The sequence below is a fragment of the Squalius cephalus genome, assembly GCF_949319135.1.
Source record: "Squalius cephalus genome assembly, chromosome: 1".
In the NCBI taxonomy this organism is placed as follows: domain Eukaryota; kingdom Metazoa; phylum Chordata; class Actinopteri; order Cypriniformes; family Leuciscidae; genus Squalius; species Squalius cephalus.
In genome coordinates this window covers 32,791,107-32,808,403 of record NC_137122.1, presented here as the reverse complement: position 1 = coordinate 32,808,403, position 17,297 = coordinate 32,791,107, and the positions used below count along the sequence as shown (strand labels likewise).

At 37.6% G+C, this 17,297-nt stretch overlaps 1 protein-coding gene across 1 annotated transcript in view; it reads right to left on the bottom strand.

Annotated features, from left to right (window-relative positions):
• Positions 1–17,297, bottom strand: part of ttyh3a (tweety family member 3a) — a 67,841-nt gene that overhangs the window by 20,743 nt on the left and 29,801 nt on the right. The window contains exons 3-8 of the mRNA XM_079871969.1: positions 14,390–14,501; positions 14,018–14,238; positions 12,858–12,953; positions 10,906–10,978; positions 9,164–9,239; positions 3,127–3,182 (exon numbers count right to left, since the gene is read on the bottom strand). Coding sequence (XP_079728095.1) covers positions 3,127–3,182; positions 9,164–9,239; positions 10,906–10,978; positions 12,858–12,953; positions 14,018–14,238; positions 14,390–14,501 — 634 coding nt within the window. The remainder of the gene's footprint in view (positions 1–3,126; positions 3,183–9,163; positions 9,240–10,905; positions 10,979–12,857; positions 12,954–14,017; positions 14,239–14,389; positions 14,502–17,297) is intronic.

Below are 17,297 nucleotides of genomic sequence, written 5' to 3'. Positions count from 1 at the left end.
TAATGCAACAGTGCATTTACACCCAGCAGCAAAAGTACAGGCTCTGGCACCCGGCCATTCAGGACATTTTAAAGTGTCATGGAATATTTCAAGAGCAGAGGTCTTGAGAACATGAATATTTGAGATGCCAAATGGCCACTGTGTCAGCTTTGTCTGTCAACAGCTCTACAATGATAGGCTGGAAAATTTGCTGACATTCACTGAGAAAGAAGCAGTGGAAGTACGTTCTTTACAGAGAGCACAGGAGACTTTTGGTTCCAGTGTTACGTGCGGGCAACATTGCTAGAAACTAACTTCTGAAGACAAAAGCCAGCAGCTAGGACAAGCTTAAGGTGGGCTTGCTGCGGCTGTCGGTGTTACACAGTGTTCGGCCGTACACTAATTACATTACTTGCTCACCATGGCACCGCCCCCACTGTCGTTTTGCTTTTTTATGGGAATAAAAACCATTTACTTCAGTTACTTAGAATTTGAGCAAGACAACGTGTATCTTCTAAGGCAGAGCTGTATACATAGTTCAAAAGTGTGGGTTTCTTTAATAGAAGTTACAACATCTATTTAGCAATGACACAATAAATTGATCAATAGTGACAGAAATTGTTTGTAACATTATACATGTCTTTGCTATTTAAAAAAAAATAATTCTTTTGAACTTTCTATTAATCAAATCTAGAAGAAAAATGTATCATGGTTTCAATTAAAAAAAAATCAGAAAATTCAGCCATCACACGAATAAATTACATTTTAAAACATTAAAATAGAAAATATCATTTCAATTGTAATATTCTAGAATATTGCTGCTTTTACTGTTTTGATCTACTCTTTTAAAAACATTAAGCGAATCATACAGACTTTTAAATAGTAGTGTACATTAGTCCATTAAGGATAAGGAAATTCCAGAAAAACACTGTAAAAGATTATATGATCAATATGTTATGACAACATATGTTTTTACATTGCTTTAACTCATCAAAACAAGTTAATAAATTCTATAAATTATACAAGATTCAACTAATTTCTTAAAGTCCGTTTAATATAATTTCTAAGTTGAAATGACAAACTTGAAAGTTGATTGTACTTAAATATAAAGGCCTGTTCACACCGGGACGAATTTCGCGCGCGATATTCACCGACATTTAACGCCTCGTGACTAAACAAAGGGCGCCAATGTGAGTGTGCACACCGACGCGAAAAACACCACGCGTAAAAGCGTCATTTTTTAAAAAACGCCTCGGGTTCGTTTTTTTGGTTTGACGCGCCGCGTCAAAAACTGTCCGACCAATGAGATTGCCGCTTTTGCTCACGTGTCTGGAGCTTCTGAAGTTACAGTAAAACACAACTTGGGGGCGCTCAAACACAAAACGGTCTTGCGGAGCACACATACGTAACGGCGAAGATATACGGCAAGTAGCGTCTACACTGCCGGGAAGAAATAAGACGAGGAAGATGCAAGGCAAGATGAATGTAGAGTTGCTGCTCTCGTTGGTGTCGGAACATAAAGAACTATATGACAAACACAACAGCGACTACAAAAATCTTGATAAAAGAAAAAAATCTGTTTTACATTAAGCGCCATCTAATGTCAGGGAATGAATTTGCATGTTCACTCGGCTCATCGTCAGCGAAAATCGCTTGGGTGTGAACACAAAAAACGCGTTGAAAAACGCTGGCGAATAACGCGCGCCGATATTCGTCCCGGTGTGTACGGCCCTTAAGGCAGCAACTTTTTCTTTACAGTGTAGTTATTTTAAAACAAGAACATGTCTTGTGTGAACAGCCACTTAGAAGGTACCTGACAGTAGATAGCAAAGTAGCTCTGATGTTTGAACTATAAAGCATTCAATTGGTTGCAGAATCTTCAACATTTCTCTTTAAATGTTCTTTAAATGTTCCTGGATGACATTTTAAGCCTAAAATCAATATCCATTCCACTTATTTGCTGTCTCAGATGTGAATCAGGAAGAGTTCATCTGTATGCTGCATGAGAACTGGAGGAACTCCATTTTGAGGCATCACCTGACAAAGTACAACGTTCAATCTCCATATGGGCATTACCCTTCATTCAAATTAAGTGATATCAAGACAATGGAGCTGTCACTGACATAATAGATCAATCATGATCAGTTAAGAGCTGTGATTTGTTTGAATTATGCACATGCATTAGTCAAATAAAGACTTGGAGAAGGACTTCATTAACTAAAGGGAGAGGCAGGAAGCCAAAGGAACACACATTTCCATCGAGCTCTCGTAACGAGGAGAATGCTAATGTACAGGGACAAATGAAGCAGGGGGCGTGTGAGTGTGAGGAGGGAGAAGATTGGCTGTCTTCCAAAGACCAGTGAGATGCCTCGCTGTCTATTGTTTACACTGGCAACTACCATCTAAGGCAGCTTCCTTACCACAATGAAATCAAACTCTTTATAGAAACAACAACATTAATGGTTCCTCACACCTCACATTACGTGCACAGGACTAAGTTAATTCTCCCAGAGCATCAGTGATGGTATTGTTAACTAAAACTATTCAAAATCGTTTTCAGTAACTGAATTAAAGCTGAAATCAATTAAAATATAAATATCAGATGAAAAACCTAAAATGTACAAAATTTGACCAATTACTAAAAGTGAAATAAAAATAAGTTACAGCTAAATAGATAATTATAAAGCCTACTCAAAAATATTGATAATTAACAGAATATAATACTATAATAACACTTAATATTTGCTCAATATTTAAACCAAAAACGTAACTTTATTTACACTACAGAAATGTAAAAAAAATTGTCACAGTTAGTCAAATTGTCACTATCTGTGATAATTTCACTAACCTTATCGCAATGAATTCTGGGATTACCTTTTCCTTGAACCAGACCAGTAATGCTGTGTTAGAGTTAAGCCAAAAGAGGAATCTATAAGGGTGTTTAATTTTACAGTTCTCAAAAGCCTTTGCATTGGGAATGTGCCTAAAATGCCAAATTTGTCTAGTTAGGAAGCCCACTAGGGTTTGGAACAGAGCCGATATACATTCTTGAGGACATTTCTCAGAGGTTTGAAGGAGAGGGATTTAGTTCATAGAGAAAATTTGAATCAAAGAATTAAACGGATATAGTTTAATATCTATGGTTACCTGTTGGTAGGGGTTGACCTGACCCACGTTACATGTGAGGTAATATTGCAGGATATCTGTGAAGAAAGAGAGAGAGAGGTGTTAGGTCAGAAGAAATCAGCATTTAACATCTAGATGAAGATCCACTCATGGCAGTGTTTTTCCATTTGCTTGCCTCTACAAACTTCTTATTAAAATTCGACATGAAACGGAAGTTGCGATAGACTTTTACTTTCCTTCTGTGTCCTATTTCCAATTGAAACGGCATTTCAAACAAGAAAAATGTAGGGCGGGACTTGATTTTGTCAATGGGGAATTGTTTGGAGGATTGTGGTCTGCTAATGGTCGATCTCATGTGAGTGACAGGTTGTCCCACCCAAGCGCCAGTAAACACGTCACCAGAGAAGACGAGATGTTGCTGAAAGAGGGAGGTGAAGTTTTGACGAAAGATCTTTTTTTTAAAGTTAAACAATATGATCATTCATAATTGTCAATTTGGACTTCATGGTGAATAACAACAAATTGTGACTATTTCACAAGCACTGTGGGTCATTACAAACCTGCAACAAGCTAAAAATCTTCATTTCTTTCCGTTTCACATCCGCCCTAAGCAGAACTCACACTGACACACTATCATTTGCTGACCTCAGAGAGCCCACAGCAGCCATGTCAGGTATTTGAATAGCTATATTTCCAACCACGAGGCAATTTAGATTCAGTCCATGACTGCCTCACTCAACCAAGATAAGCCTAACATATAATTTCTCTTCTGTAGAGGACAATTTCCCAGTCAATGCAAAAGAATCAATAACTAATCCTAGACTAGACCAGATTTTTTTGACCAGAAAATCTGTGGAACGGATTTAGACATGCTAAAACATGTTAAAATTAAGCTGAGAACACTCTTATTGGTGGCTTTAAGCATTAAAAAATAGCCAAACTATTGAATAAATGTAGGCTTTCAGTCTTAGGGGTGCTCAAGAATAACTCTTGCCTCAGGTGCAGTAGGTTTCAAGTTCAGATCTCACTCAACTGGACATTAATAATTGCATATGCTCGTCAGTAAATGTGTATCAGTAATGGTTGTCATATTTGGTTAGCAGGTTTACATTAACACTTATAATATCACTAGAGTGTAATGTGTTGAGATGGTAGAAAATGAGAGAAGCTTCTGACAGCAGACAGCTTAATGCAGCTACTACTTTTAGCAAAGGTGAAGAGAAAATCACAATCACACATTTGAAGAGTGTCGATATTTAGGAGGACTGAAAGAAAGACGAGACCTGAAGACCTCCTAAAAAGAAGCACTAGGGTTAGTACCTCAAACAGTTTGACAGCTTGACACTAGTAACGCCAAGGTCATGGGTTCGATTCCCATAATATGGAAACTGTATGCCGATTCGCTGCTCAAGAAACATTTCTAATTATCAATGTTGAAAACAGCTGTGCTGCTTAATGTAAAAAAAAAAAAAAAAAAATTCTTAATGACCCAACCCTTTTGAGCAATAAATCTGACGTGTGACTGTAACGATGAAGAGTGCAGTGAAGATGTAGACGGCAGGGTTAAAAACAACAACCTTCTCTATTTCTGCACCGGAAATACTAATTCACACAGTCCTCTCATAAACCTCCACACGCCAACGCAGATGGAGTCTTGGGCCATCTTCATACGCAGCTTGCAGAGGGTTGCGTGGATGAGAATCAAAAGCAGACACATGCGTCAGAGCAGTGGGTTTGTTGAGGAGGAGTGATGCTTTCATCACTATCATTACACACGTGGACAAGCGCATGGCACCGGTCACAGGGAAAAGTGCCAGCAGTGGTGTCTGTAAAACCTGCTTATGAACAAGCAAATTCTCCCATCGCATACAACCGGCCTCCCTGATTGCATATAAACGGTATAATTATAGCAATAATGAGGGGAATAAAGTAGCCTCTCAATTCTACCCATGGATGGCTGTATACAAAAGGCTGAAGTGAGCAGCATTGGTTTATAGTGTAGTTTATGGCTGGATTTATAGGTTGTAATAGCATTCAGGCTGTGTGTCAGGGCCCCATAGTCTCACATGTCATGTGTGAATGACCTCCAGTAATTGGACGCAATATTGGTTGACTGGTGATGCCTTTATGAAACAAAGACAATGGAGCGACTTCCAAACCGGTTCTGAGAGGAGGCCGAGCTTTAAATCCCACTCACTCTGCGATGACTGCAGGCTGTAAAAGATCCTGATTCATGCAAGACAGGAAACACGCCAGATCTTCTTTATGAAGGGTTTCACTGCTTTCATTCAATGATGATTCTTCTGAGACATTACCAGATGACTAAACCGTGTACATCATGGAAGACAATTATAGCATTAAATTAAACACTTTCACCATTAAAAGTAGAGATATGTTTGGACTATTTTCATCTTCTGGGTTTGAAATCAACATTGAGTGAACGTCACAAGTGATGAGGATAAACATTGTGACACTCTTGTGAGAAACAATGTGAATTATTATTGGTTAGCCAATAATAACAGATAATTTATAGTCTGATGTCGTCATGCTCAGATTCTTGTCAGAATATGAGTTTGATACTACTCCATTGGGCAGTGATTAAGGGGCGTGTTTCAACCGAACCAGGAAAGAAAATGCCTCTGCACTCAATTGGATAGACCTACAACCAATCAGAGCAACGGAGTAAGTGACATGTTCTTCATTCATCTTTCCGATCGACAAATGACTTGATCGCGGTTCTCTGTTCCTCTTAAAATGAATGCGGCATCGATATCTTCTATAACAGACGTGATGGCGGAATCTACACATCTCAATTATCCAGCGGAAGCCGTCTTTGTTGTAAACGAATTCAACCCAAGCGCTCTTTGGTGACGTGGATCATTACGTTACTGTTGATCATCTGTCCATCATCGTATAAAGCCCGCCCTGACCATTTCATTGGTCCGAACAGCTCTGGTTCGAGCATAGTTGCTCCACAACGGATCAAGACAGTCCAGACCGAACTTCCCGACCTCAAATGTTGTGGGCGGGGCTAAGTTCGGCTGGCATCCAGGCTAGGAGATTTACATATTGAAGTAGCAAAAGCATTCAGTCTAAGGGGCAATTTGAACGACACAGAAAATAGAAAACTGTTTTATCGGTTTTGGCCGTTCATTTATACATTTGGGTGCCTGAAAACGCAAACTTTGTTTAAATGTTTTTGAAAATGATACAGTTATAGTCTCTGTGTAAACTACTAAAATGTGAATTTGTGAAAACAGTGACGTCGTGTGTATGCGTATTATGTGTTCAGTCTATAGGCGTTTTCTTTACGTATGTAGTATTTCTTTGACATCGCCAACTAATGGCCTGGAATGAATACAGCGTTTTTTATCGTTTTTTTTCCAGATCAGTGTAAACGGGGGATCATTTTGACAACAATGGTCTGAAAAAAAAAAAAAAAAACGCAAAGTAAAAAAACGTTTCTGTTTTTAGTACATCGTCGTCATGTAAATGCGCCCATATTCTAAAAGTTTTTTGGAGTAAGGAAATTAAAAAAGGATCCTTTTTTACATTTCAAAATGCTAAAGATGTACATTTTCCCCAAGCTAAAACCCCCCACTATTGGTTTTTCATGACATTACAAACTCACAGCAGTGTTTACTAGCTTTTTTGTTGTTGTAATGCCAGGCTAATTTTAAAAAGTATAATGTTATATAACTATAATAATAATAATAATAATAATATAAAAAAAAAGTTTGCTAGATTTTAATTATTGCATAAATGCATAACAGTCTGTAAAAAGTCTAAAACATCTGTAAACAACTAGACTGTTTTAAACACCACAGCACAGAAGACATGCTGGAATACATGCTGGAGGTTTTCCTCACAGAATGCAGACACATGATGGCACAGGGACATGCGTGCTGTTTGTAAGCACAGAGAAGTCTGGGTTCTATTCTGGGGAAACGCAGTATGACTCGTCAGTCTAGGACAGTGATGGCCTGAGGGAACACACTCAAAGCTTCACTGATCACTTTTTCTCTGTGGATTCCATCTACAGTCATTAATGCTTCCGGCTGAATCACTGCTCCAAATCTTTTTCTGGATTAAAGGGACGTAACTTGTGCAAAGGTGTGAGCTAAAATCTGATGTGTTAGTTTTAATTAACAACAACACTGCTTCAAAAGACTTGAGGCCCATTCACAACAACAACGATACATATAAAGATAATCATAATGATACCTATATTATCATCCACACCAGTGGACTATATCGTTCTGTTTATTCTAAGTGTGTGCTGGTCTTTCACCTTAAATGCGAGCTTGTTTACAGCAGGATGGATTCTGATCATCAACTGGATAAAATAGTTCTGAAAGTGATTCCAATGATATCGTTCCTCTGTGTCATTATCATTAGAGCTGTGATGTGGACTTCACTATTCTTTAACTATATATTTATCTTTCTCTTCATAGTAATCATCCTTGGTGTGAACGGGCCTTTAGAATATAGTGCACAAGTCACATGGAGCACTTGTGCACTATATTCTAAACAGACGCTTATTATTTTTATTTTAGACCCCAAAAAAATGACAAATTGAAATTACATCAGGGTGAATAAATAACAGCACAATGTTCAATTTTGGGTGAACTATCCCCTTAAGGAGTTATTTAGAGCAAATGAGAGAAAGACTGAAGATAGGAAGAACAAAGATAAGAATAGAGCCCAGAAGACACACAATTTCATGGGTGTGTGAAGCTGAGAGTCACACGGTTTATCATCCCCATCCTTCAGCGGTTTTCTCTTCCTCTCCTCTTATCTCTCTCCTGTTTTCTGTTCTTCAGAAGTTCTCTTTGCTGTAGCTCTTCTCTTCACAGCCGACTAACAAATTGATTAATCATAACTGAGGCCAAAGTTGACATATCAAACCTGCTTATGCTACACTAAAGCATACAGGGATCCACATGCATTCATTATTACACTTCTGCTTACTGCGAAGCACCAATGCTAGGAGTCATTCACTGAGCCCCAATATAACCTCTGCATCTTAATGACAATAGCTCCAACATAACGAAACCCATTTAAAAGCATTTTAAGATGCCATAGTATGCCACTTTCACAAAGTCTTGCTTTTGTCTTTGGGACTACTAGAATAGATGTTCATGCTTGAATGTTTAAAATACATTGTTGCAGCACCTCTCTTCCCAGTCTGACAGTAACGCTCCGTTTAGTTCCTGTCTCTATGACACCCCATTGGCTGTCTGGACCAGAAATGTCACGCCCCTTACTATAACTGAGTTTCAACACACTACTAATGCAACTCAGCCAGGCCTTGCACTTTTTTTGTGGATGGGGATTGTTTAAATGAGGAATATTGTGATGTGTACGTTCCTAAAAGAAAACTCAAGATTACAATCAAGGGCGTTTGAGGGTGTTCAGAAACAGTTTGGAGTGACTTTGAAACTTTGCAGACCTTTTTCATTCTCAAACAGTAACATTACACACTAAAGAAAGTTGAAAATGTAAAGCAGCATAATATGTCCTCTTTAATAGGATTCACACATGTTCAAGCCAGTGAAAATGCTTCCTTTCCAGGGAATAAGTCACAGGAAGACCATTTTTCAATGGGCCGTACCCTGAGTCCACCTCGATTAGGCTTGACCAAAACGTATGATCTCGCTCCGGCCACCCAAAGAGGAAGGGCTTGGACACACAAAACAAACACAGGCTGGTGGATGAAACGCCCACACAGTTGTCTCTTTCCACTGATTTACTGAGAGCATCCAGCCTCCTGTGGATAATAAGGTCACTTTGAAGAGGAACTGCTGTGTTGAGTAATGCTGATAAAGTGAGGAAGAGAAAGTCAGATGGAACGCTTCCTCTGTGAGCCAACAGGAAATGAAAGCCTGTGTGACTGTTCACTCCTCAGAGAACACGCTCCTCCGTCAGGAGGTGTAGGACAGTCTATATTCAGACAGACTCGCGAGTGATTCACAATAACACTTGCTAGATTAAGCGTCTTACAAATCAGCAGGAGGTGGAAGAAAGAAAATGGTAGAGAGAACTGAATAAAACGTACCTTTCTTGATAAGTGTGTACTGCTCTGACACCTTGGTAATGTACATGTCAGGTGCCGCACAGAAGTCACTGAAGCCCTAAAATGAGAGAGAAAAGCAATTAAGTATATTCTACACTTTATAGCATGTTACTGTATTTTCCACTGAAGTTCAGAAATATTCTTCAGGACCAATTAATCGCCTTTGTTTATTCATTAAATTAAATCAAAACTGACAGATTTCTATTTCAAATAAACACTGTTCTTTTAAAGTTTCATGACTTTTCTTTAATCACAGTTTTCACAATATTAATCAGCACAATTGTTTTCATAATTGAAACACTAAAGACAAAAAAAGGTTTCTGCCTTATATTTGTAAGTACCTTAAACTTGGATACTTAAGTCATTTCAACTTAAATTACATTAAACTGACAATTACAGTAAAACTTAAAAAAAATGAGTTGAATCTTGTATAACTTATGAAAACTTATTTTAAGTTTAAGTAATGTAAAAACACATGTTGTCATGACTTATTGATCATATAATTTTTTTTACAGTGTAGTAGGAAATGTTTCTTGAGCAGTAAATTGCCCTATTAGACTCATTTCTGAAGGTAATACATTTAAAAAAATAAAAATAAAATAGAAAACAGTTATTTTAAATTGTAAAAAAAAGTACTTATACAGTTTTTTTTGTTTTTATCAGATAAAGAGCTATTGTTAGCATAAGAGACTTTTCAAAAACATTCAAAACCATCCTGCTAACATCAAACTTTTGAATGGTAGTGTATAAATTTTAAGTTGTTATTTTTAGCGGCAGTGATTTAAATAGCGTCCTGGCAGCTTGCTGTGCTTTAGCTGTTTGACAAGTGTTGTTGTATTTTTATTATGACATGTCAAGTTAAAAAGTCCAATAAAAAAATAAAATAAAATAAAAATTGTACCTTTGAGATCCCTGATTTCTGTTTCATTGCATTTTGCACCAGCAAGAAAACATCCTATCTAAATTCCCCCCAAGAAATGCATGCAATCAGGGTCAGGTCAATCTGAAACTAGCCCAATCAGACAGGGGCTTCCATACAATTGATTTGCCAACTAGTAGTGATTTTGAGGTTTGTACAATCCTAATATGTAACTGTCTTTTATGTGAATTTAGTAAAAGCAGCACCATGAAATTGTTTTATGAAGCTGCTTAATGATAAATAGGAGTTGATATGTAAAAACCAGTGGTCGTTGTTTATGTGCTAATGGTTCTGATGTCCCAACCATGGCAATTTCTATTAATGTCCGGTGTGGATTGGGGAGGGAGTTTTGCATTGTGAGTGTTAAGGTCCTTGCACACTGAGTCCGAAATTTGTGTATGCGTTTTTTCGTATTCGTCATTCGGTGGCTCTGAACTGTCAAAACACTTCTCAAATTGCTTGCTACAGATGCGAAAAACGCAGAAAATCGATTGAACGTGAACGTGATTGACACAACGTGCGGTCGTATTTATTTTTTAACGTGCAAAAATTTCGGACTCTATGTGCAAGTACCTTTTAGAATACATCTACAAAAAAAAAAAAATGGCATGATATCTCCCCTTCAAAGCAGTAATAAGGTATAACTGTGCTAAACAGGCTGCTAATCAGAGATAAGCTATTACTGGCTGCTTTAGGTAATTCCACAGATATAATTCAATATTGTGCAGGAAAGATCATAAGAGGAAGCATCAGTATAATACTGCCCTGCCTCTGTGTGGAGTAGTGTTGCCATGGAGACACTCACCGAGGAGACAGTCAGTTCCAGACCCAGTGAGCCCCAGCTGATCACCAGCGCCAACACACCCAGAAAACACACCCTGAGAGAACAAAGATAATGATTATCTCAGCCATCATTATACAGTTTATACATGTTATGAACATTTAAATGGTTGGAAACCCCTCAAAGGGTTATTTTTGCTGGGGAAAACCCTTCATCCCACAACAATTTCCATTATTTTCAAATATAATTAAAATTTAATGGAGGTAAAATTATGGAGGTATTATTATTACCATCATCATCCATACAGCTTGTTATGAGTATCATCTTGGTCTAAAACAACCAAAACATCTGCTCATCTTCACATCTAAAGGCCATATCTGAGCATATATAACATATTGCAGAAAAGCAGACTGCAAATAATTAAAAATAATAATAATAATAATTTATAGTATTAAATAATATTAATAAAATGAAATAAATAGTATATATGCACACACTAATTATTATCATTTGATTTTATTAATGTTATTTAATACTTAACTAAAATACTTCTCTAAAAACTAATATATCTTAAATATTTAGTTATATTAAGTTGTTTATATGTTTATATGTTTTAAACAAAAATTCTGAACAAAAATGACAGTTTGCAGTATAAAACTCTAAAGTTGTTTTCTAGAAAAAAAAACATAATCGAATGGATTTTTTGTGATTAATTAAACATATATTAATGAACATTATGGCTCCATCTGTTCTTTTAAATTAAGGCCAAATCAAACAAAAGGATGGTATCTTGGTATCATGAATTGCCTTAAGTCAGGAGTGAACTATAGCAACCTCAAGATGTCGTGATTTTAGCAAGTAGCAACTTTTATTACTGAGCAAATCAATATCCTGACATTTACCTTTTGACACGGCCTCAAGTCAAACAGGCTTTTTTGCTATATAATGTGAATGCAAAATGTTAAATGTCTGAACATATAAAATGGGCAAGACAAGCCAGAGGAAATCGGTAAGCCAGCTACAGGATGGAGACACCAGGCTTTAATGTGAGCTCTAGCCTGGGGAAACAATGCACTGCTCCCTTCTTTAAGAAACAGCAGGTTTCATCAGTGCCTAATGAGACGGCTCTATCCGTGTTTTTTGGCCAGGCTACTGGAATTGCTTTGCACAATCTACTAAATGACAAAACATGATTGGTCCCACACCATGCACCTGAGGTACTCCGGTGTACCCACAAGAAACAAACATACAACAAAAAAGTGACCATCCAGCCAGAGATGGACTCTAACGTACACAGACAATATCTCTGTTTCAAAACCTGAACACCAAGCTCCTGACACAAAGGCTGTTTCAAAAGGTAGATGAGCAACATGAGTTAACTATATATATATTTTTATTCTTTTAGTATAGCGTGCAACAGCCGGGTCCCAGATTTAAAAATCCCATTAATTGCCTCCATAGAGAAATACATTTTTAACGATTACTTATAAACCTTTAAAGACAGACCTACTGTGAGCTACACAGTTAATTGATGGTATTTGCTTTGGTTAAAGCCATCAGCCCACATCATTTCTACTAATTTTTTTAAATATTGTGTTCAAGAGAAGAAATCCTTGTGAGAAACTAAATCTAATCTGCACCTAAATCTGTCCCCGCCCACTCCCATGAAGCACTACGACAAACGATTCAGTCCCCCGGTTTCACAGACAAGGTTTAAGCTAGGATTGAAACCTTTCATCAAAATTATACATGAAATTTGAACAACACCTGGTCTCGTTTTAGGACAACTTTGATTTTGATTTTTTTGATCCACTTCAAATGTTGACTACTGTATGTCAGTGCCAATAGCTACGTTTACATGGATACTTTTTGCTTCAATCATAATTAATTCATTCCAAATTCTATAAGCACTGAAGCTCTATTTTCCCTGGTGTGCCACACATGACTCAAAGACACATCTAGAAGAACCTTCTTACCCAATCAGAGTTCCTTTGGAGTTGCGTATGAGACCGAAGAGCACCAGAAGGCAAATAAGCACATCAAACAGCAGCAGACCCAGGTAGCCCAGCCACCTAATGAGGACAACACATTAACATAATACATTTCAACCGCAGCAAATTCTACAGCATTAATGTCACTAACACTAACAGATCAGTTGTCTATTGTACACTACCAAACCTTTATTCTGCACGGATGCATTACATTTATCTTTTATAATGTTACAGTAGATTTCTATTTCAAATAAATGTTGGTCTTCTGAACTTTCATCAAACAATTAAAAAAAATTGATCACGGTTTCCACAAAAATATTAAAATATTTACTGTTTTACTGTATTTTTTTAATCAAATAAATGCAGCCTTGGTGACAGACCCCAAACTTTTGAACAGTAGTATATACTATATACCTAAAAGGTTTTATTGAAGCTTACTCGTGCAAACTTTCCATCATGATAATAGGGGTTTTTGCTAGATGGCATAAAAAAACTTGTTTAGAAAATGAACATTTTGGGAATCCATACCAAACATGTTCAGTTTTATAGGCTTATCCTGTTTTGGAAGCCTGGAATGCAACTTCTTTGACTTTTTTAGGCAAACTAACAGACCCCCACGGCTATTTCTTTCACTGAGAAATGTAAATGGTTGACGGGAGGTGGAAAGAGACAGCGAGTGAACAGAATACTAATTTCTATTCTCTCTGAGAATGCACTGTTCACAACTTTTGTGACACAGAGAAATCCTTTGAGCGTTTTTTTTTTCTCCCAATTTTTTTGGGGGGGGATGTTAAAAAGGTTTTACACAAACAAAATATGTGTCACAACACCAACATTTCAGTTACCAATATAAGGAAGATAAAAATTTATATTGCAATAACACCCCACAATAACACTTAAACTAGTAATAACGTATTTCATCTTTTTTAATGTGTTTTTATTTTTATTGTTTTTATTTTAAACAAAAGGAAGCTATTTTCCTTTATTAAAAAGAACTAAATGTATAAATTCTTGCATCCGGATACTGAAATCTGTATTTTTTTTATTGTTTTAGTATCGACTTGGTACTGAAGTACCAGAAAGTTTGACATCCCTACAGATTTCTTTCACTGATCTCTTTCTGTGACAGATATGAATGTACGTACCTGTACCAGTCATATAGTTCAATCTGGGTTGCCAGATCCTCCAGGGAGATGCTGAGATTGTTCCAAAAAGGAATGTCAGCCATCTGATGGACCAGCTCACCCCGCTGAGCCTGGAGTTTCTGTATGATGGACAGATAGTCTGTATGCTTTGCATACTGGTCCTTTAGTAGCTGAAGATTCTCGTCCACAGTCTGGCTCTGAGCTGATGTACTTTCTGACACCTACAGAAACACACATTTGCTTTATAAGCTCTTTTCTCATGAGCTAAGGATCAGTGTAACAACGGTAAGTCAGTGAGAATGGCAAGCTCTGGTGTGTTTTGGAGGGATGGAGAACCATTTCAACATAACCCAGTGTGCATCAGTGCCTCACCAGTCTGTGTATTCCTGACACGGTGCGGTTGGCATGGCGGAGGGAGTAAGTAAGTCGATTCACGCCGTCACAGGTCTCTCCGTTCCCGTAGAAACCAACAGCAATGCCGGCGCTGTAAGGACACAAAAAATGAAGGCCTTAAGTAGAGCCGTGGTAACCCTGAGGAATAGGTCAGTAATTTCGAAAACCCTGCACACAGCCGGAAGAAGATAACACAACTGAACAACACATGATATGAATGACCCATTAAATAATAGTTAAGGATCACAGATAATTCAGGATACTGATAAACAGCAGTCATTCCCGACCAGAGGCACTTAAAAGGATAGTCCACCCAAAAATGAAAAGTCTGTCATCATAGTAATAACAGTCATTCAGCTACTGGAAATACAACAAATGTGTTTATATAAACCATCGTTTGGGGCATGTAAGATTTTTTTTTGGTGAGAAATGAATTCTTGTAAATGCATTCTTTTTTATTTTTTATGTATATGTTGTGATTATTTTAACTCCTTTTCTATGTAAAGCACTTTGAATTTCCATTGTGTATGAAATGTGCTATATAAATGAACTTGCCTAGCATATGCAAAATATTTCCATTTAAAATAAATGCTGTTTTTTTTTTTACTTTCTATTCATCAAAGAATCATGAAAAACCATGGTTTCCACAAACAGCTCATTATTAAGCAGCTCAACTGTTTTCAACATTGATAATTAAGTTTTCAATAGCTTTTAATCAGTGACAATTTTATTATATGTGTTGCCTACGTGATGTTTCTATTTCAGATTCTATCTTTTTCTCTTTTTGTGTTCTGTGGTAATAACACTTTGTAAAGCACTTTGGTCAACTTGTGTTGTTTTAACTGTGCTATATAAATAAAGTTGCTATTGCTATTATATATGGCAACCAAAAGGTTGCTGTTTTAAGCCTCATGAAAGCCTGTGAATAAGACAAACAGCCATTTGCTCTAGGGATGCAGGATATATCGGCCACCATATCGGTATCAGCCGATATGTGTTCATTTTTAATGTTATCGTTATTGGCCCGATAAGAAAATTTGGTCAATATATATATAAAAGCTAATAAATAATGGATTATTTTCTTCAGCTGAGACACTTCAGATGTGCACTGTTCGCCATGATGTTATCGAAATGCTTGAAATATGATTGGAATCACTTTGATTAAGTACAACATGTGTAGAGCAAGTCTGTCATATAGGCTTCATAACATTATAATGAGAACATCATTATAATTGTGTGCTTGGGACATAGTGAGACTTTTGTTTTTGTAATGCTCTCAAAAACGATATAAAAATTTGGATTTAGATTTATCGGCCAATTTAGCGTATCGGTCATAGGCTTTCAGATATAAAGAAATATCGTATCGGCCAAACCTTTCATATCAGTGCATCCCTACTTTGCTCCAAGGGGAGGTCCCTAAAATTTAGTATAATCTAAATGACTACTTGCTTGCTTATTCATTTGTAGAGTTAACAACTAACTAAATGTTGTCTGTGGCTTTATACAGAGATCCACACAGAGAAACATAGTGGTCAGATGGATATCACTCTGTGAAACTCAACACACCACTGACACCACAGACTGTTGGGCTACTACAACAGCGCTGGGAAAAGAGAGATGAAAACGAATCGATTGCGCTAACAGCTTTGACCGACAGGGAATCAGGTTACAAACACTCGCTGCCCCACAAACCCACTGAGGCCGTTCACAGCAGCGTACTCCCAGCAGCGGACCACCTGCACCAACTGAACCAAAGATACAGATCAAGACCATTAACACATCTGACTTGAACTTGTTGCCTCTCCACCAGGTGGCACAACAGTACAACCTGCCAGTGGGGCTTTCAATCCCACTCATTCCCATTCCCCACCCTCTCTCGCTCAAGCACCTCACCCAACTCCATTGTAAAGCATTCAATGGCAGCTACAATCAGCAGCCACCCCATTTACGGGGGGTTCTGCGGCTAAACAAAGAGCTATTCACGACAGGACAGGCCCGCAGCTCTCAGCTAAAGTACATTTAAGATGCATTCCATGCGTTTGCCAGTCTTATTGTTTGTTTCGTGGACAGGCCAAAGACTAAGTATTAAGATTTCACAATAACGTGGATTTGAAGGTCCTATTGTCAGTGAGGCACTACGCAGGAAGGAAGTCACTTGAGTTGAATCGAGTGACAGTCTCTTAAACTAGCTCAATATTTTCTAAACAATCAGTTGGTTGTGTTAAACTGATGCATGGTGTTTCGGTTTTATGCTCCAAGCGTTGACGTGTTTAGCCGGGGCGTGTTGCGGCACGAATGTGCGGATCAGGAAGCAGATGTCACCTCGTCGTTCCCCCCCGAGGCCACGGTCATGTGATCCACATTAGAGAGGGCTCAGTGGAGTTCCGAGCATTCCTACTACACTGCAAATCTGGTTTGATAATCTGCAATAGCAAAGTTAACTAGCAAATACACAGTCTAATCTCTCATACCAGGTCATGAATGACTAGACCGTGAGATGTGGGCAATTTATTTGCTCAAATTATAATGCTACTTGTGTGTTTACACAAAAACCAAAACTGTGCAATGACTTCACTAAGAAATTATTTGTTTGTAAGAAGCAGAGGTTCATATTTGCTTAGCCATAACTGCTGCTCAGAGTAAAATATCAAAGAATACAAAAATTTAGTGTGGTGGTACAATGCTGGTTTCAGATTGCACACAGAGTGGCCCCAGAAAATTATCTGTACAATTTTGGACACGGTGTTTGAATCTCATAGCACTAGAAGCAAAAAAATCAAACCAATGGCATCTGAAAATAAGTGTGAGCTTTTCTCAGAAGAAACATTTGTGCAATGACTTTTTAATTATGTATGAAGTCAGTTCTCCTCAAGAACAGGTGTCCAGT